This window comes from Corapipo altera, unplaced genomic scaffold (assembly GCF_003945725.1).
Source record: "Corapipo altera isolate COAL_440 unplaced genomic scaffold, ASM394572v1 23, whole genome shotgun sequence".
Lineage (NCBI taxonomy): Eukaryota > Metazoa > Chordata > Aves > Passeriformes > Pipridae > Corapipo > Corapipo altera.
Window position 1 is genome coordinate 5,571,782 of NW_020884878.1, and position 22,058 is coordinate 5,593,839.

The 22,058-nt window shown below is 43.7% G+C and overlaps 1 protein-coding gene across 10 annotated transcripts in view; it reads left to right on the forward strand.

Moving 5' to 3' along the window:
* Nucleotides 1-13,221: 13,221 nt before the first annotated feature.
* CDC42BPB (CDC42 binding protein kinase beta) overlaps nt 13,222-22,058 on the forward strand; it is a 93,785-nt gene continuing 84,948 nt past the window's right edge. For 8 of the 10 annotated variants that reach the window (XR_003526703.1, XM_027637639.1, XM_027637637.1 and 5 more), the window contains exon 1: nt 13,420-13,597. Coding sequence is in view for 9 of the 10 variants with exons in the window: in XM_027637639.1 (XP_027493440.1) it covers nt 13,420-13,597 (178 nt within the window). In the remaining variant the exon portion in view is untranslated. Of the gene's footprint in view, nt 13,598-22,058 lie in introns of all 10 variants that reach the window. The other 2 variants (XM_027637644.1, XM_027637635.1) reach the window with 2 other exon arrangements.

Sequence of the window (22,058 nt, forward strand, 5' to 3'; positions counted from 1 at the left end):
AGAAATATCTTTTGCTTCATTCTGTCAGCTTTTTGTACCCACTTGCAGCAATATCATATGCCTCTGCAAGAGTCTGAGTTGGATTTTGAATGCAAACAATCAGTCACACTGCACATTAATCCTCAGCTGCTTTTGTGTCATCCTTCCTGTTTTGAGTGTATCTTGGAGGTACCAACACCTTTCACAACTCTCATACAACACTCACTTAAAACCTCAAGCTCAGCATTTCTGTAATGTCCCCTTCTAGACTTTGGTTTCTCAAAGCCTCCAGGGGATTTCTATGGCTGTTCCTCATCTAATTCCTCATCATGCAGGTATTTCTGCTATTGACATTCTTAAAAGTCACACTCAGAGCTCCTCAGCAGCCTCATGTTTTGTGTTTCTGATTTCCTTAGCAACTGTCTTCTGGTTATATTTCTGCTGTTCTCCCTGTACCGGTACCTTGGAACCTGATTTCTGCCAAATTTGTCAAAAGCAAAGAAATAGCAAAGACATTCTCTCCCTGCACATTCTGTGCAAATGGGTGATTTAATACAAGAGAGAGAAGTTGCGTTTTTACACAAGGGAAAGGCAAGACTGTCTCCAGCCCTCACCTACCGGGTCTGGCAATAAGCACAGCCAGGGTGCTTGTGGCACTTGGTTGATAGCCTACAAGAGGTAGGTGGGAAACAAGAAGGGAACTGGAAACACTGACACTAGCCAGAAGGAAGTGGTAAAAGCTTTGGAGGGCTGGAGGACAGACACACAGGAAGCATGGGTGGGAAAGGCAGGTATGGGACTGGAGTGCTGGATGTAGAGTGGTTCTGAGGATGCTGATGTGGAAATGTCAGAGAAGATGAGTAGAGTTCATTAATGATCATTAGTATAAGGGCACAGATCCAGTGGAAAAAGGTTCCTTAGTTCTGCAGCTCACAAACACTCTTCATCCTGGATCACTGCTGACAAACTGATTGACATGATTAACAGTGACCTGAATAACAGTGACCTGATCTCTGCATAATATCTTTAAGTGTGTCTGATCTCATTCCCTTGTAACTGTTCACAGCCCAAGGACTCTTTTAACATGTGCTTAGTTTCTTCCTCTATTTTAGCACTGTAGTTCTCTTGCCTGTTTCTTAAGATAAACTTGAGAAACCCAGCATGGATCTGTACAGTTCTTCATGGACTGTTCCTGTTATTTCATTATTCGCTTCTGCAGTGATTACTGACAAAGCAGATACCATGCTCCCTTTTTTATCCTGAAACAGCAAATTTATTCACTGAGGGCTTCCAAACTGGTGACTGCTAATAACCCAGGCTCATCATAATACATGCTCACGCTGCATATCTGGCCGGCTTGCTTCTGCTACAAAACAGTGGGTTTGTGCATTTTTAAATGAGAGTATTCCAGCCCTTTCAACTTTTGCATGGCTGTGATATTCCTCTGGTTGCAGTGTCATGTTTTGGGGGTGGCCTGAGCTGCACTGGATCAAAACATCTCACATTCCAAGTTTCATTGCACACATTATTCTTGGTGATTTCCTAAAGTGTACTTGAGTTTCATATAAATGAGGGCTTTTATAGGAGAAATGTTCGACACATGCCCAGCCTGCAGTCTAAAGGACCAGGCTTCTTCACCTGGACACTCTCTTTCAGCGTGGTGGGGGAAGGAACCTGCAAGTAGAACTACTGGAGGATTAGCTGTGTGCCCATGGGAATACTAAAGCCCTTCTGCAGGGCCATACACTAGCTAGAAAGGGCCATTAAAACACCATTAGAGCTCATACTTCGTATGAGTGAGGTCCATAGCCCTGCCTCAGGGTAGTGAAAATGAAGCAAACCTTCACTGGAGCCTCAGGAGTTATTTCTCAAGGGGAAATGCAGTAGGCAGGAGGAAGTGCAGGCAGAACGGGACAAGCCGTAAACTTACAGCACATCTGGGTTTAACCTGAGCTGCATACCCAAGACTGCATGCCAACTGCAATAAAATCATAGAAGGATTTAGGGTGGAAAAGATCTTTCAGATCATCAAGTCCAGCTATAAACCTGACACTGCCAAATCCACCACCAATATCATGGCCTGTCCCACACAGACAAGACAGCTACTCACAGCCAGAGGGGAGATGGCCACTCTGACCAGGCTGTGTCTCACCACTCAAGGGCTGCTACAGGCACCTTGGATATGTGAGGCTGCCTACAAGTCGTCAGGGACAAAATCCTGGGATAAGTGTCCAGCCAGGCATAGTTCAGACCTTGAGTTGTTGCCCCATATTCCCATATCTGCAGCCAATGCCATCCTCATGCTTTGCTAGAGGTCCAGCAGGATCCACAATGGGAATTGCACATCACCTTGCTCAGTGGTGGCTGTTCCTCGAGGAGGCTTTCTCAGTAATAACACACCAGACAGTTTTGGTTCAAGACAGATGGGTGGACATGACTAGGGAAGACCTGAAGAGGTAGATCCATTGGTTAGCTTAGGGCTGTCTTATTTATGTTCAGAGCAGAGACCATGTCAGCCGTGCTGAGCAATGTCTCTGCAGGTTCTCTTAACTGTGAGGCTTGGCTCCAGGGATAATAGCCTCTCAATCCTGCAAAAAGCCCATTTTCCCCAGGAAAAAAAATGACAGTTACATGAATCAGCAACGTGTCCTTGTGACAAAGAAAGCCAAAGGTTTCCTGGGCTATGTTAGGAGGAATGCTGCCAGCAGGTTGAGGGAGGTTATCCTTCTCCTTTACTCAGTCCTGATGAGGCCCTGCCTAGAGCATTGTGTCCAGTTCTAGGCTCCTCAGTACAAGGCAGATGTGGACATAGTGGAGAGAGTCCAGTGAAGGGACACTGAGGTGATTAAGGAATTGGATCATCTCTCTTATGAGGAAAGGCTGAGAGAGCTAGGCCTGTTCTGCCTGGAAAATAGAATGCTTGAGGGCATCTTCTGAATGTGTATAAATACCTGAGAATGTAAAGAGAATGGAATCAGGCTCAGTGGTGCCAAGTAACAGGACAAGAAGCGGGGGGCACCAATGGAAACCTGGGAGTTTCCATCTGAACATGAAGAAGCACTTTTGCTCTCTGACGGTGACCGAGCACCAGCACAGGTTGCTCAGGGAGGTCATGAAGTCTCCACTCCTAGAAATATTCTCTCATCCCTATAGATACTGCCCACAGCCCTGAGCAACTGGCTCTAGATGGCCCTGCTTGAGCAGGGAGAGTGGGAGCAGGTGACCTCCAGAAGTCCCTTCCAACTCCATCCATTCTGTGATCTGTTATTCCATAATACAGTGAGGATCGTGTGTAACACCTGGACTTCTAAAAAAGGTGACCTCAACTTTCTGCCACGACAATGAGTGATTACATTTGGAAGCTGTCCCTGAGATTCTGCTTGAGTTGGAGCCTGCTGAGAGTACTTTGCATTTACTTTTAGAAACTACACCCAGGTGGATGGTTCAGAGAACAAATGTATTTAAATTAGGCATGTGGATTTGCATCCTAATCATGTTATCATGATTAAGTAGTACCTCAGTGTTACCTGAGGCAACTACAGGCTACACACCTAAATGAAACCTGAAATAGTCAAACCCCTTCTGCTTTACATATATTATGTCAGTGTAGATTTTCACATCTGCAGGGCAAATCATAGATTGGCAAGCAGCATTTTAATGACTGAAAGAGACAGCCTTGTCCAGCACAGGCCTCAATTAACTGCAGTAATGACAAATGCTTTGAAACAATGTATCCTGTTCCTGGACCATCACAAAATTCAATTTAGGTCTTGTCCTGCTCCTAGCATAATCAATAGCAAAACCTCAGAGTCAGATGGACATCAGTGGATTTCAATGAAGTTATGACCAATTCTATCAGCCCTGGGGAGTTTAGTTATTGACACAGTGAGACTCTGCAATTTGCTATTGACTCAAATGAAGGCATGGCAATTTACTGTAGCTGGGGACCTACTCCCCCATCCCCACTTCATATCAGGAACAGAAGCAATATCCATTTGGAATAGAATAGAATAGAATAGCATAAACCATTTCAGTCTATTAGGAAGGGACCTACAGTGATCATCCAGTCCAACTAAACTGTGACAGGTTTGAGGCATCAGTAATCTCTCAAGGAAGCTGTTCCAGTGTTTGATCACCCTCTCAGTAAAGAAATGCTTCCTAATGTGCAGTCTAAACCTCCCTGATGTAGCTTTGAACCATTCCTGTGTGTTCTGTCACTGGATCCCAGGGAGAAGAGACCAGCACCTCCCCTTCTCAGGAAGTTGTGGGAGGCAATGAGGTCATGCCTCAGCCTCCTTTTATCCAGACTAGACAAGCCCAAAGTCCTTAACCACTCCTCATATGCTATTCCATCCAACCCTTTTGCCAGCTTTGTTGTCCTCCTCCACATGCACTCAAGGACCTCACATCCTTCTTAAATTGTGGGGACCAGAGCAGCACACAGTACTCAAGAAGATCCTCTCAAAAAGAGTGATCACAAGTTCGTGCTCTCCAGGTTGTCCACCCTGAGTCCTTGGCCTGTGCCAATGGTCACTGCAGAGTCTTCAGTTTTACATTCAGGAAAGTTCCCATTTTCCCATTACAGCTAACAGACTCAGAACAAGTGATAACCACAGCAGCTTCCTCCTCGTACACTATACATCTGCTCTTATATCTCCCAGTAGGGAAGCAGCTCTCACACACAAGGCTACTTGGAGATTCCTTCCTTGCTGCTCCTCCCATGGTACTTGCTGCTTGCAAGACCTCCTTGCCTGGGACTATGGGCTCCTAGCCTGTGTGGTGATCACTGCCTCGTCTTTTGTCTCTGAAAACAGAGCTTTGATAGGACATATGCAATGCCATAAAAATGTATGTTTGACACTGTCACACACACTAGCAAACGCAATCTCTACCCCCATGGTATTAGGAATTGCATATACGGTGTTTGGTCTTGTCTTTGAAGTTGAAAACCCAACCGAGGTAGCTCATCACAGATTAAATTTTCAGAACCTCAAGTTGCTCTAAAATTCATGCATCATTTCAACATGATATGGAGACAACTATACAAAGCTAAAAAGAAAACAAGATAAAAGAGCAGAAGCTGCAGATAATTTCATATGCTAGGAGTAGTTGAGGGCTAGCAACTATAGAGCCAGCTGGAGACCTCTGTGGAACTAGCCATTATCCTTTCCTTCTTGACTGAAGCTGAAGAGCAAGCCTTGCTGCTAATCCTTCTAAGGGAGGTTAATCCGCTACTAGGGGCATTGCCAGCCACCATACAGCCCCCATCCCCAAATCAGCAGGTGCATGTCCAGCTCTTCAGGATCCTTTCTGGTTTTTTATCTGTCCTTCCCCTTGATTCCTGCAGACAGCATGACATGCTATCTGATCTCCAAAAAGCATGACCTCTGAAAAGTCCAGCTGTGTGCCACCACTCACTCCTTCAGCATTTGCTACTGGACGATGAGTAGCTCATCACTAGTCCGGACGAGGAGAGGATTGACATGGGGATGACAAGGAGCCAGCCCTCAGCAGGGAGGTGGGAAGTGGGGGATCAAATATTTCCGGTGGGTGGGGGACTGGCAGTGGCTCTGAGAAGGGGAGTTAGGTAGGAGTATCATTCAGACTTCCCTGTAGTGCTGTGAAGTTCAGATCTCTTCTGAATTGCTGTCAGTCTTGTTACAAATCTTTGTAATTGCTAACGTGTGAGAAGAGGGCTTTGGTGCAGCTCTGTGCTGAGGCGGGGTAAGTCTGTAAATCCAGACTGAGTGGCTCTGGATGTGTAATGGTGCAGTCAAGATCAGCCTGAAGGTTGGCTGAAATTTTTCTTCAGAGCAAATGAATAGGAGCAAAATGTCTTTTTTGCACATTGTCAGAAAAATCACTTTGTTTTTGGAAGAGGTTTTATAGGACAGAAAAGTGAGAGTTATCAGGAGCAGCCTTTCAGGATATTTGATGCTGAAGCTGGTACAATTATTTTTTCACTGTCCCAGGTTACTCTGAATTGAAGCCATTTTGGTCCCACCTCTGCTTTTCTGAATAGTGCTCAGAAATTTGTAATAAAGAACCATCAGCTGGGAATGGTTTGCCAGGTTATCATTACTGAAGAAGTAAAAGCATTTTTCTGTACAATGTATCCTGCTGCTTTTAGGGCAGTGTACAACTGCATTTTACCTGAATGCTATTTATGCTCTGCCTGTATCTTAGAAAGAGATTGGAATATTTTCTGATTTCAACTTCTCATTACCACAAAATTATTATCTATGGATTGTCCATTGTGGAGAGGGAACCAGGGAAGAGAATACAATAGAACTTGCTCTTTATTTTGATTACGCATTTTCTGAAAAATCAAAGAGCACTTTGTTAGAGAAGAAAGAAGTGTGTATTAAAGTAACATTACTTAAAATGCAAAAATATTTCATTCAAAGCAGATTACTTCTTTTCCCTTTAGATAGACTTAGTTGTGCTTATCTCCATGGGAACACTACTATTAAAGTCAGTGACAGATTTTTAAAGGTTCAAGAGAGAAGACTGGAGAAGCTTTATTTTTCAGTCATTCCTCTTAAGGCATAAAAAAATAAAATTTATTAATTAGAGTTAATTTAAAATGCAGTATGAATAACACTGCTACTCTCAGCAACTCAGGAGAACTAATCCTACAGATTAGCCAAGAAAAAGGAATACATTTCCTACCTATCTTTTGCACCTAAAACTCCTCTTATTCTCTGCAACAAACAGTGTGACTCTCAGCTTGGCTGAACCACAGTGCCAGAGTATCTAGCAAAAAATAAAAAAGCCCACAAAACAAAATCAAATAATCTTAGTCTAGCATCAACCCAGGCACAAAAAATTGCCTCTAGGAACACTATGCTTTTCACACTTTGTACAGAGATTGATCTGACCGAGTCTGGCAGATGTGAAGTTGCAGTAACACAACACTATTAAATGACAAAATTGCAGCTGTACAGAGAGCAAGATGTGATGCTGTGACTTGCAAGGGGTTATAACTGGTGATGAATATTTGGGTTTTTAACATCATCTCCATACCACTTCTTCCACCTTCTTGGAAGATCCCTAAAGAAGCAGAGATCTGAACTCTAAGGAGGGTTTTATGTTTTGTTTTGTCAGTCTTTCAATACTGCCATGTGCCTAAACAGACAGGATCATTGAGCCAATGTTTTTCTTAGGATACTGTGGACTTGAAATCAGAACTGAAATAAAAACGAGCTGTTGTCTTGCCTAAATGTGGTGATGACATTCTGTTCCAGATGTCCACGACAATGACCTCATCTAAACCCCTAGTTTCGTACACTTCAGTCATTTTCAGACAAATCCTGGGGTGGGGGTGAGGGGAGAAGAAAAAGAAAAAAAGGAGAAAGACAAGAACAAGTGATCTCATAATGGTTTTGATGAAAGCAGCTGCCCACTTCAGCTAATGCTGCTCTCAAAGCGTGAATGGAATGGGAAGCCTGTTAATTTGATGGGATCCATTTCAGGGTCCTTATATTAAACTGCCTGTAATCAGAAAACATATAGATCAATAAGACTGACAGTTTCCTGAAACAACAGCAGAGAGGCAAGTTCCCTTCTTTCAGGTAGAGATATAGGCAGAAATTTTTGACTAAGACAACTATATGAGCAAGAAAAAATACTGAGGGATAAAATTATGTGTTTGGGAACCTACTGCGTCTAGACTGGAAGAAGTAAGGTATTAGCATGGTTTCTTTGCCTATTATAGCACTCTGTTCCCTAAATCCTGCAGAGCAAACCAGTCAGAAGTGATAAGATTCCTAAAAGTCTTTACTAACACACCTAATGATATTTTGCTTCTTTATTTTTTGTTCTCTTTAAGAAAGCATGCACCAAGTAAAAAACATTTCATATCCCAATTTGCTTCACTTTCAGTTCAAAATGTTTGGTTATACCATCACTAAAATCTAGATGCTTACAAAAGCAATACAGAAGCACTGCTAACAAATGCATGTAACGGCAGAATGCACTTAACAGGAGGTAGCCTGCCAAATGGCTTTGTTGCTCTTTTTTTTTTTTTAATTATTGTTATGAGAAAGCATTTTACTGAAAATTGGACATGATCAGACTCTTAGCCCTTCCCAGCACTTTCCTGTGAACAACTGCCTTTTCTTTCCTCCCACTTCACTCATCATCATGTGCAAAGGCAAGAGCATTTGTGAAACTGCCTTGCTCAGCTAGTGCATTACCAGTGAGCTGAAGCAGACAGAGCTCCGTGGAAGCTGAACTAAAATTCCAGCATTCATCATCAAAAGAGCAGAGACTTTGTCTTCTTCGAGAAATTTTCTCTGTACTTCCCACCACAGCTAATATCATGCTAGTGGTGACTTGCTGTTGTTTTTAATATTGAGTACATTAGCTCAATGCTCAGGTTTACATGATGCAACGTCATCAAAGACAGCCCCCACTGATGGATTATTTTTGGCTCCCAGTATGGATGACAGCTGTAGATTTACACTGCTTTTGGCAAGAAAGAATCTTTTAGAATATTGCCAAATACAAACAGAGCTGCGAAGGTGACAGTTTCCTAAAAAATAATTCCAGGAAGGAAAGTCCTTGATAACAAAACAGTCATGTTGTTTTTGGGATATTTAACTTTTTGTTATATTCTACCTTTGGAAGTTATTACTATGAACTTTCTCTGATTTCAATTTAATTATATTTTGCATTCTGGATCCTTGAAAAACTCCTCCCTTGATGCACATTAGTCATCTTCTCTCTCAGTTAAAATATTCATCTAATTTTGTTAATTAGTAGAATATATTTAGGTCTTCTAGCTAGGTTTTCTAGCTCTTTAGAGTCTCCCCTTTGCTCACTAATGTAAAAACAGTTAAAACAAAAAGCTAATAAAATATTGCAACTTGATGGGTTTTTTCTCTTTTTCTAGAATTATCTGTCTGAATGGGACAAAGGAGATATTTGCAACATCTTCACTTTTTTTCTTTTTATTTTTAGCATAGGGTATTCCTTGTTAATGAGCTGTGTTTGCAATTTCTGTCCATACTCTTTGTATTTCTTCATTCTCCTCAATTCCAAAATGATCGCTGGGTGGATTTTCCTGAAGTCATAAAGTGGTGACACAGCTATTTCCTGTTACCATCAAAATTCTGTAACAAAATTTCTCCCTCTTCCAGTTACTAAGTTACTGGGAGAACAGCCAAAACAACAACAACAACAACAACAACAACAACAACAAAAAGAGAGAAAAAAATAATAAAGAGACCTAAATTGATGGGATCCAAAAAAACTTTTCAGTAGCCATGTGGACTTTGTGCATTCAGTTCTGCAGGTCTATAATAATTCCAGATAAATAAGTGAGAACCCGTCCACTCATTAAAAAATAAATAAATTAATTTAGAAAAAAGAGAGAGAGAGAATTTTAAAAAATAATTTTCCACTAAAATATGCCACAGGAAAAAAGGAACTGGTAAGATGGATCATTTGGTTCATTTTAGCCAGATCATATTTATTTTTAGTCTATGGAATTGGCACAGATGAGTAACAGAAGCAGAACACCTTCAGCTACGTTTCCAAGCTTGCATATATTTCCTAGTAGGAATACCAAATGTCTACCAACTTTTCAGGTCGGTATTTTTTTTTTTGTAGTTGAAACCCTTGCTGTGAACACCCGGCACTATTTACAATGCACAAGCCTCTTAACCCTTTGCAAGGTTTCTTTAAATGAAATTTCAGCTCATTCTGGAATACCTACAATTTTGCTCGTAAATAATCCTGCACGTGCTGGTCTGATGTACTAAACCTTCCATAGCTGTTAAAGCCGGCTTCAATATCATCTGTCACCCATCTGTCGTTTTCCCTGCACTGGACCCGGCTCTTCCCTGTGACTGGTGTAAGTCAAGAATAGCTCCTGAAAACACCCTGAATTCTACTAATGTAAAACAGACTGAGGAGACTGGAAACAATAGAGCAATTGGTGGGCAGGAATGGCTATTTCTTCACCCAGTTGCCGCCTCCTTTATCTCTTCCTTGCTGAGGGAGGTGATGATAACACCTGCAAGAACATATAAGAAGGGGAAAGATAGATATTGTAACAGGATCTTTAAAACTCTGTTCTCCCCAGCCATTACTCTGATCAACTGCCGGAAAATGAGTCTCCAAAGCGGGAATAAGCAGAAAATGTTAAGGTCTTCTTTTAAATAAAGGAACAGCACCAGAAAAACAATTGTGACTGTTAAAATGCCAAGGATCCTGTAAATGAATGTATCTGTAATATGACACAGTTTGAGGTCGGGTGAAACAATTGTAACCAAGGAGGAACACAGCGAGAGAACAACGAAAACTTTGAGATCTGCTGTGAAATGTTTGGTTTTTTTTTTTTCCAAGTGGATGTTTTCAGAAGGAAGTACAAAGAGATAGAAGTTATTCAGGAAAAACAAAACTATTTTAGTCCACTGTGGGTTCTCTTTGTTTTAAAATTACAGGTTCTCAGTATAAAAGTATGATTCACAGGATCTTCTATCGACTTGCATTTTTTAGAATGAACAGGTCCTAACATGCCTGTATCTTCTTGACCCAGGTACTGGGTCCAAATGCACAGCACAGTATTATTATGAATTGAATAGGTCTCAGATATAACAGGTGTTTGGTGTCAAAGAGATATCAAACATACCTGGCAACAAGTATTTCTGTAACCATCAGCTGGACCTCTCTGTCACATTGGAAGTAATACTTTCTGCTACACAATAATCCATCTATCTCTGCCTGGTTATGCTCCTGACCCTTTGAAAAGGGCAGCTCCCTGTGTGCAGCACTGGTTGGGTTTGGCCTCACCATTGGCCCTGAAGGTGATGGATAAGAACACTCAGGTCTTTCAGCAATGACTGACATGTCACATCTGACTATGAAGGACCCCCAGCAACTGCAGCCACCACGGTGCAAACCCTCGTCCAGCTCCTGCTGCCAGAGGCAGGGGGTTCCCAGCCCTGACAGAACCAGCGCTTGGCTGCCTCTCTTTCCAGTGCGATGGTTTTGAGCACACAGCACTCCAACTACTTGCCGGGGGAGACAAGCAAGGAAATGGTATCCTTGCCAGTTCAGCTTTGCATCAGGACCTGACTGGCTGCATTCCTACAGAAGTAAACTCCCATCCCAAGCTACTCAGCATCTTGCCTTGAGGTGCTGCAGGCTCCACGGAGAACAGTTCTCAGAATAAGTTGTGATGAGAAAGAAAAAAAGCAGCACTGCAGAAAGTTTTGAGTGCCTTACACCCAGGTCCCTTCTCTTCAAGGCAACAAGGACATCAGCTGTTACTACATAGGGCTCTCTTTGCCCAGGCAAGCTGTTGCTGCTGGGAAATAAAGCCCTATCACCAGGGAGGTTCTGAAAGCCATAGAAAGCCACAGCTTCCAGACACCATGTCCTGCTGTGAGGCCATGCCTACCCTGCCAGACTCGCATCTGTTGCCATCAAGGCAAGCCCAGCCAAAGAGCAGGGAATCATGGCCAAGTCTGGGAAACGGAAGGTCTCACTCCAGCCATGGCCAGAGAAGTCTCCCAGTGCCCACAGTGCCCAGTGAAGTCCTCCGGAGTCAGTCTCATCCTTTGTGGGAAGCCAGGTGTGAACCTGGGTAGAGGGGACTTTGCCCTGGAGCCCTGCTGGGATGGCACAGGCTGGGGCACACACACAAATACACACACACACACACACACAATTACACACACACACACACACACACACAGAGAGCCAGGAGAGCCAGGCTGGGACACACAAGTTGTCCAGAAAATGCGATTTGTCACCTGGTGTGCAGCAAGCCAGCAACTGCACACTCAGGAGAGACATTGATTATTTATTTCAGAGTTGCACAAGCCTGGGTGCCCAATGGTATTGCACAAATCAGGCACCTGCCACCAGACTGTCTGCCTATTATTTATACACAGAAATTCAGAGTTAGTAACTTTCCAAATACAACCCCTCTATTACGATTTGTTAGTATTTTCCATACAAGTTAAGTAAGCCCAGCTAACTTCTGTGCATGTCTTCACCTGGACAGGGGTCTTTTTGACATGTAGGTGTGATTTTTAGTATTATAATTAAGATAGTTCAGCTGTAGGATACATGGACCTTGAGTATTTTGCCAAGTTAGCAATGTATAGAGAGACGTGAAGCTCCTGGTGCAGGATTAGTGGAGGGCAACAAAGATGGTTGAGGGGCTGGCACATCTCTTTTACGATAAAGGCTCAGGGAGCTGGGGCTGTTCAGCTTTGAGTAGAGACAGCCTAGAGGGGACCTCATCACTGCCTATAAGTATATGGAGGGTGGGTGCCAAGAGGATGGAGTCGGGTTCTTCTCAGTGATGCTGAGCAATAGGACAAGAGGCAATGGGCAAAATCTGATGCACAGGAAGTTCCACCTGAACACGAGGAAGAACTACTTTACTGTGCAGTGACCCAGCACTGGAACAGGTTGACCAGAGAGGGTGTGGAATCTCCTCACTGCTGATATTCAATAACCATTTGGGTGCAACCCTGTGCCATATTCTCTGGGATGACCCTGCTTGAGCAAGGGAGGTTGGAGCAGACGATGCACTGTGGTCCCTTCCAACCTGACCCATTCCGTGATTCTGTAAACATAGTCACATGCCAACATCTTGCTTTACTGCATCCCTAAAGCTTGTGAGCTCCGCCCATGTCCTTGAGTAAGGGATGCTGTTCCACCGATTAGATCTGCTTTCTCAGGCTCGAAAGTACACCAATGTCTCACATCAGAGGCCCTCCCGAAGGAGATCTCACACTCACACACACACACACTCACACTCACACAGAGACAGACAGACAGACAGACAGACACACACACACTCTCACACACAAACACACACACAAACACACACACACACACACTCTCACACACACACGCACACACACAGACAGACACACACACACACTCTCACACACAAACACACACACACACACACAAACACAAACACACACACAAACACACACACACACACACACACACAGACACACACACACACACACAGCGAGAAACACGAAAGTGCTGCCGCGGACACCCCGTACACGCCACCCCCGCCCGCTCCGCGGCGAATCTGCCGCTACGGGTCCCCGCTCGGCCCAATCTTCCTGCGCGGCCCCGCCCCCGTCGGAGCGCGCGGGCGCCGCGTGGGGGGCGTGGCCGGGGCCGCTCCGAGGGCCGCGCCGGGCCGGGGGAGGAGCAGCGGGATCGGGATCGGCCCTTCCCTTCCCTTCCCTGCCGCTGCCGGGGCGAGGCCGCAGCGCAGCGGGGTGGGGGGTGGCCGGGCTCGGCCCATGGACCGTCCGCGCCTGAGGCGGAGCCCGCGGAAGGAGCCGCTCGGCCGCGGGAGGCGGCGCGGGGCTGCCGAGCGCGGCTGAGCCCCGGGGCCTTCGCCCCAGCCCCGTCCCGCCCGCGCCCCGCGCCCGCCGCCCCAGCGGCACCATGTCGGCCAAGGTGCGGCTGAAGCGGCTGGAACAGCTGGTGCTGGACGGGCCGCAGCGGCACGACAGCGTGCTGAGCGTGGAGACCCTGCTCGACCTCCTGGTCGGCGTCTACGCCGAGTGCAGCCGCGACTCGCCGCTCCGCCGCGACCGATACGTGTCCGACTTCCTCGAGTGGGGTGAGCCCGGGGGGCCGGGGGCGGGGGCTGCGAGGGGCGAGGGGCCGGGGGCGGCCCGGCCCCGCACGGTGCTCCTTGCTCCCGGCGGCGGCCGGAGACGCCGCCCCTGGATGCGGCGCCTCCCTGGGGAACACCCCCGCCGCCAGCCGGGCCTTGACCCCGCAGGTCTCCTCCCTCGGTCCCAGGCGAACCGCTTGGCAGCCGGCGGCAGGAAGAGCACCGGAGTGTCCTTGGCCTGAAACCCTGCTCGGCTTAGCCCGAAATGTCAGGCTAATCCGGCGCTCCTCGGAGGGTTTCCTACCTGGGGGAGGGGAGGAGGGGAGTACAGCAGGCTCAGGCTTTGAAATGCTGCTCTGGTGCCGGTCGTTGCTTTGGAGAGGGCGTGTTTGTGTGTGTCTTGAAGAAACAACAGCTCCCGTTCATCATGCAGTCTTTTTTGTAATTTGGGTATGCCCCCGAAGGACAGAGCGTTTCTAGGCGGCCTTTATAAGACCTAAGCAGCCTGATAATGAGAGACCTCCAGTAGTTCGGAGAGCGCTGACAAAAGAAAATGTGGATAGTTTTACTGGTAACACTTAGAATAAAAGTTTCCTATCCAGTGCTGTTTAGTTATAAAGGCTATTGACTACAGGTATGTGGAGGGCAGAGATCCTTCCCTGCTGCGAGTCTAAATGAATTTATGTTAAAACGGCCATGGTGGCTGACTGGTTTATTCAGCTGAGTAAGTTATGAATAATAATGCATGATGAAGGTGACTTAACTTCTCTATGGAAATCAGAATTGAAGTGGAGGGAGGAGACATCATTGCTCAGGAGTATGTTGTCCCGTTTATCAGCCGTTTTGTGCATGTACAGTTAGTTAGGCCTTAAAAGACCACTCTTGAAAAAAACCTGCCAAAACAACAAAAAACAACCAAGAAAACAAAGGATTTCCTAAGGGAGAGGGAAGGGCAGATTTACTTCAGGAAATGCAAATGTGCGTCTTCAGCACTACAGACCAGAGCACTACCATGAAGGGACAGCTGGTTCTCCTTAATTTCTGTGGGGACCACCACTCTTTGTCATACACTAACAAACTAAGAGGATTCACTTCCTGGACTCTTCTATTGACGTCAGTAATGCGATTGCCAACTGAATAATTAACCACTTTATCACATCTGCCCCCCAAGGCTGCAGCCCCGGGGAACATTGATTATTTGTTTTGTCGTGGGAGCTTTGTACATCTTCTGTGAAGTGCATTCGGGGTGTTTTGTTTTTAAACCAATGGCTTGAACGGGTGAGCACCAGCAAACTGTTAAGTATGATAGGTCAGACTGCAAAGGTACTTTGAGCACTGAAGTTGAGGAAAGGATTTGGGCGGGCCAGAGAATGATGTGCTTTTTCTATAGCACTGCTGGTGGTTGTGTCTCACTGATTGATCCCTGCGTTGTCATTTTCTCTGTGATGGAGAGGCCGATTATCCAATTGTTTATAAAATCGCTTCTTTTAATTCTATTTATTGTGTTCACTGAATGTGAAAAGGTTACTGACTTGATGAAAAGTATAGCTCGCAATAAAAACAGTGTGTAGTTCTTACTGCAGTGTGGGATTACCCTGGTATAACAAAGTGCCTATTCAATAAATAATTGAAATGTATGTGAGCTACCATCTGGTGCTGCAGAGTAGGGATAAAAGTTTATAATCCAGGCTCTTGATGGTAAGGGGGTGGGCCTAAATCTGGACTGCTGTATATTTGTGTTCCATCAACAAGGGATACCCTTAAAACCAATTACAGTTGATACCCTGTGCTCCTCCCTTTCCTTCAAGCTGCTAAAAACTAATGAATGCCAGCAACGAGACACCTTTTATCTGTGTCCTAATGCCCTCACAGTATGTTTCCACTGACAAGGCACTTGTTTCTGCCTCCAGCTTATAAGGAAACTATCATACCAAACATGCTAATCTTCCTTATGTCATGATATGTCTTAATTACAGCCTGATTCTCTGTTAGAAGATATTCTGGATTGATGTGCGCAAGTTTTCTGTGCTGTTATGTGTCTGTGGAAGCATGAGAGTGTAGTTAAATATTTGGGATACACTTTGAAGACCAGTGTTTCTTTATCAATGCAGACAGAATTTCCTTTTGACAAAATGGAGACTTATCACTAACAATGGAAATAAGCTGCATAGGTTCTAAGTTTGAATTAAACTGAGCTATGAAATAAGCATTTCTTTAAAATTTTGGATTTAAAACTGGGTGTGAGATATCACACATGTGAAATTCCCTTGAAATGATTCAGCATGGCTAATGGACTTGCTCTCATTCTTAATTACCAAGAGAAAAGAGACTTCAGGCGTGGTAGTTGAGGCAGGGCTTTTTCTGGCTGTGTGGTGCAGAGGAGATGAAGACTTGTATGGTGTAGTGTCTGGATGTGGATATCTCTGCTCTCTGACAGCAGCATGATGCTGCTCATATTCTGGAGCTGGCACTTGGTTGCTGGAGAAGAGAAATGAGGAGTCAAAAAATTAAACTCCATGCTTATCTTGCGATACTTGGGCCAACTTGTCCCTACTCAACATCTGTGGAAGCCTCACAACTTACCTGCAGAGGCTGCTGAGCTCCAAATGGTGGATCCAATTGCTTCTGTCCTGTAAATCCCACTGCTGCTTCCTGGCAGACCTGCCACAGGCTTATTTCTTCAAAATCTTCTTCCTATTTTCTAACCAAAGAAGAGCGTAGGGTGTGGCCATTCGCCTTGAGGCAGCTTGTGGCTTCCATTGCTTTACAAATGTTGTAAGAATCTGCCATTTTAACCTTGGCAATTACAACTTTCCCATGGTGATTGGAGCTTTCAGACTGTTTTTTCCCTATAGTGGATGTATAATACACATATCTTTATGCCAGATATCTTTGGAGAAGAGCTAGCTGAGCTGCAAATGAGGAGTCCAAAGTCCTTTTCTTCTAGTTATTTTTATTTATAACTTATGTTGAATAAGATCCCACCCAGTTGGTTATCAGTATATTGTTTATATAATAGATATTGAAATAATGCTCAGTATTCTCAGTGGGAATTGAACCCACATCTCTTAGATAATAGACCTATGTCTGCATGTTCAGAAAGAATTTCCCCAATCTGTGCTTAATGTCTTTTAAACTGTTGCTGCATCTGCTGCTCCTAGAGTGGGAAATAGAGAGGAATCCTAACAGTGAGGAGTCCTCTTTATTCTAGTTGGTTTTGCTCATTCTTCTCTGAGACTTCTTAAAGCTATCAGCAAGCACAGAGGAGGCTACATGTCCTTTGGACTTATCTGATGGACTGTGGTTCACACCAATGCCTTGGTGCTGTGGGGTGGTATTGTCCATGCACTGCAAAAAAAGGTGTGCTATCCCTTGTTTAACCTGACAAGGAGAGAAGCACAGGAGTGCTGGAGCAGCACTGCTGCAGCTCAGGTGTCCGAGCACCACCTGTCCTTTAGCTTTCAGGTACAGCGTGTTCCTCCCTATGGAGCCTCTTGTTCTGTCATACTGAGGCATCTGAGTCTTGCATAATCCTGTGCTAGAGTGGCTGCTGCCAGGGCACCTTGCTGGCTGGCATCAGTTTTGTGCTGATCTGACATCACCTTGTTTTTCAGGAGTTATCTTAGTTGGCTGTGGCTGGTGCTCACTGCCCCTTACTTCCAGTCAGCAGGGACTGGTGCAACCGGCTGCTCCATTTTTGGACAGCTACTTGGCACAGTTTGCAGCTGGTAGGCAAGCACATTCAGGGGAAAGTCTGACAAAAATGGGCTTTATTTGTATTCAAAATTATCTTGGTGCTGCACAGCCTCTCTTGCTCCAGCCTTTGTTTCCTCTGACCCTGTGTCATACTGCTGGCCTGCTACAGAGGGCAAGGTGGCACATGTCCCCATACACTTCATTTGGTGTTGTCTCACTCCTGGACTATGTACTGGCTGGTTCTCTCTGTGAGAACACCTCAAAAATGATGTCAAAGTGGTTTAAACTGATCTGAAACGTGTTTGATTTTTTTTGTTTGAAGCAGGTGCATGAGATACTTCTGTGGACTTTTTCTCCTGATGTGTTATGAGCTGCCTGTTTGTACGCTGACTTATCTTCTATGTTCTCAGCTTGTGCAAGGTCTGCTGCTCAGCTGGAGTGGTGTTCTGCTTTTGGAAGGTGGCAATGGGCTTTTCGTCTGTGTGTTTGTTTTTATTTTTTCCTGAGAGGAACCTAAAGGGGGCTGAAGCTGTGGGGAAAAGGAAGATTGCAGACGATTAGCACAAGTAGGCCAGCTGGGCACCTGCTGCCGAGCTCCTGAAGACAGTCTGGCATAATAGTGGATGCTGTTGTAGTAACAGCAATGTGCTCCCAGTGTGGACTAGAGGACAGAAAAATGTACATGCACAGTGCTCAAAGCAACCTCTAGCCTAGCCCTGAGCTGCCACTTTTGGGTATATATCTGTTATACTTGAGGCTGGACCATAGTTAAAAAATTGCACACAGAACGTTTACCAGGAAGGGCTGCTGTTGTGCTGGTGCAGTGATTCACAGCTTTGGGTCGCTGTCAGGACTGGTGCTTCAAGTTTGGATCTTGCTGCTTGGAGGGGCTTTGTGAACTCTGCAAGTTGATTTGCTGGCCTGCTTTCTCCTCCTTCCAGTTCTTCTTAAAGAGGCACCTTAACCTTTCAAATAAAAGAATACCTAATGAGGGAAGGGAGAATCTTGCAGGGTGGCCTTTCTGTCAGAATAGTGTAGAGCTTGCTCTCAGCCTAAAAGAAGTTGTGTTTAGAAGTGTAGATGGGGACTTGAGAAAAGATCTTCCCGGCCTACATTAGAGCATCTTCAAAACGAGCTGCAGGGTAGATCTAGTCCTCTGACTGCCACAGTTACTGATGTAAAAAGTGATAGGTAAGGGCAGGGGCATGATGTGTGAGGGAGTGTGCTGCTGATATAGGAGACAGAAACTATCTTTAAGTATTTTTGAGATGATCTTAGAGTTGTTGGACTTTGAGCGTTGCTTATGAGGATCTTTTTTTTTGGCCTTTCAGGGTTACACCAGGAAAAACTGTCACTTGATAACATGTTATATCTCTTGACTTGAGGGCTTAAATTCCTCTCTTCTTTCCCTTTGGCACTCCTACCCCATCTCCTGCTTGCAGAAATACACATAAAAAGCCAGGAAGGGACCTCAGGCTCTGCCAGTTTGTATAATGTCCTTCTCTGTGCAGGCAAAAGCTGTGCAGTGAGTGATAAGCCTGTTGGGCACGAGTGTGAAACGACTGTGGTTAGATAATGAAGACAGCTGATGAACAAGACAACTGAATTTCAGATTTTGGCTAAATTTCCTCTACTTCCATCTTCTATCCAGCAAAGCCTGTTATTATCTCTTATACTGGAGCCAACAGCAGGAGGGTATGGATTGAGGGCCCACCAGGGCAGCGTACAGGTACAGGTGCCTTTCAGAGGTTCTGGGAAGGCGAGTGGTGGTGATCACTACAGTTTCTTTATACAGTGTGGATGCAGCTGGAACCCTTACCTGTTCCTGAAGGCTTTCCTGTGGTCAGATATGGTACACCACAGCTTGGATCACCTTTGCTAATGAAGTCTTAGTGTGAGCATGGCTGCCAAATCCCAGTTCCCCGAGTTCTCTGCTTTAAACTGGTTTTGTTCTTTTAAAAAACATATGTTAGGATTAATTCATGTTGAAGTAACCCAAGCTGCCATGTCATCTTTGACAGCATTGTAGGCTGGGCTAATGACCTGAGGGCATGAAGTCCAAACCCTGCTGCTGTGTGATGATGGACTCTTTAGAGGACATCTGTTTTAATCTGTTATTTTTAGAACGAGGCAATATCTTTTAATGACTTTTTCTGTAAAACTTTATGCAGTAAAACATTGTACTGAATGGTGCAATTATGTTTTAGTAGTGGGAAAGTATTGTGGTCTGGAAGATGAGAGATCCATAGGCATGTGCTGTTAAAGTGACAGACTCCTGGGTGAAGCTTGTCTTTTGTCCCATAGAAGGAAGTCAGTATCACTTTTCTGTGGATAAAGGTACTAATAAATAGCACAGGTCTTTAGTGAGGGCTTGAGGAATTGTGTGCTATGTTAAAGGCTGTGATCTATATTTTGCATTTTAATTTTGTTTATCTATGAAAACTCAGAAGAGGATAAGTAAGTAATGGATAAATTTGTCTTCATATAGGAAAAAATGTGTGCAGCTAGGAGTTTCTCAGTGATGGTACATGATAAGGTATAGAATGCAGAAATAAGGTTTCATAAGCATCCATAAATCTAATGATTTTTCTGACTTGTTTCACTCTTATTTTCATATTGATTTTTCACATATATTAAGATATAATATTTTGCGAAAAAATTTACTTAATTTACATCCTTTAAACTTTCATGGTTGGCACAGTTTTGCATTACCAATGAAATGTCTTGGAAGTCAGTTTAGCCAACAGATCCAGTACAATGAACTTTTTAAATCAAATTAAGTTGAACTAACCTATTTTTGCAAACAATTCACGTGTGGGAGTGAGTCAGTTTCTTCCACACCTACTAGAACAAATGATTTTAACTGCGTGAATCTGAACTGAGGAGACTTGTTTCATTAGCTATTTTTAGCAAGTTGCTTTTACTTTATGGTTCTATATTAATGTTTCAGATTTTAAAAATGTTGATCTGTAGTTGAGATTAGTTGGGAACATTAAAATACAGGTTCTTTGTATTTATTAAAATGATATTTTATCCTTTGCATGTAATTTGAAGCAATTAATGCCGGCTGATTTTAGATGGGTACTACAAAAAGGAAGAATTATAATACTTACCTTAACAATTGCAAATTTATCTGAGCTGTTAACAGAATAGGATTAGGAAAAGTTTTATACGTTCATCTTTTTCATTACCCAAGTCTGAAAAGATTAGTAGGATGATGCACCATAAACCAACTTTTTAGAAAAATAGAAATGGCTTGTTAAAGCTTTTTGCTGTATTGTTGCCTTTGATAATGCCTTAAACAGAGCTGAGATTAATTTCCTAGGTCTTTCATAAGGTACACTTGAGAATTCCAGTGTATTCTTGATGTAGTTACCAAAGGGCTTGTATCGTGCTCAGTAATATGCTCTCAGCAAAGCTCTGGGTTTTGTGATGGTTTTTATTTTTTTAATTTTTTATTTTTTTTTTTTTTTAGGAAAAGAGATTTAATTTTAAAAAGCTTCTCCAGTTCTAAGGATTTTTGTCACTTGCTCTGTGGTTCACTGTGATCTGTTCATTTCAGCTATCTCCTAACACTAAAATCTTCCACCCTGTTTTTCTCATCGGCGTATGCAGATTGCCAGAATGCAAGCTTTCATTTATAAAGATCTTGTTCACTATAATGAATGTAGCTTTCTTCAATAGGAAACTACACACTGTTTTCTTAAGCCCTGATTTTGCATAGACCTCAGTAATCATGTCTGTAGATATACTTAGAGTGCATTCAGATTAAGTGTGTGCATCCATCATTTCCAGCTGAGGCCTTAGGCATCCTGAAGTGCCTGAAATCTTAATTTCTATCACTCATGTCATCAGGGTCTTAACACTGAAACCTGTTATTACTTAACCATGGCCTAAAGCTTCAAATGTGATTAGTATCTTTGGACACCCAACCTGAGACCTATATAAGGGAATCTGAGCTTTGGAAACTGGTGGGGTGTCTTCACCAAGTACTGAATCATTGAAAATTAATGGAATTTATTAATCAGATGTGCATTAATAAAGGCTGAGATATAGTTCCTAATTTGCTTAAGTGCAGTGCCATTGAGGGCTGAATACATATAACTGCCTTCTTACAAAAGGCCAAGAAGAGAAAAGATCAGACGCAGCACGAATTCCAAATTCTTTTCACCATTTATAATTGTTTTCCAACATAAAAATAAACATGGATAAACTCTGTGAAGTCCTACTTGAAATGTGTTTGTGCCAGTTTAGCAAGATGTGCATGCTTAGGGTTTTAGAAAAGTCTGTACAAAATTCTGTCTGGATTTTAATTCATCTTTAACCTGGGTTATATTATTCTAATTGTCATTAAACAATTAGTGAAAGATAACAAGTAAGATGACACATGTTTTAAACTCAGGTAGATATGTGAAAGTCGGTCTTAAAGAAGTCTTAAACCACTCTTTTTCTGGCAATATTGTACTTTTATTTGGGACTATGTAGTTCACGGGTTGTGGATTCATTCTTTTTATAGGTGGTATAATTTTACCCAAAACATAGCAACCACTACAGAAGTAGGGGGGGTTGTTGTACATTATGATTGCCCTGGTAGTAATGGTCCCTTAGCCTAAGAGTTAAACTGTGTGCCTTCCCTGGATAGATGAAATCTCTGTCCTCATCTGAGGAAGGACAAGTTTTCTAGTAATTGCATGGTAATACTGGTGGGGCATCTGAAACCTTTTTCCCACTCTTGAGGAATTCTTCTGTCCCTGGTTCCGCCTCTGCC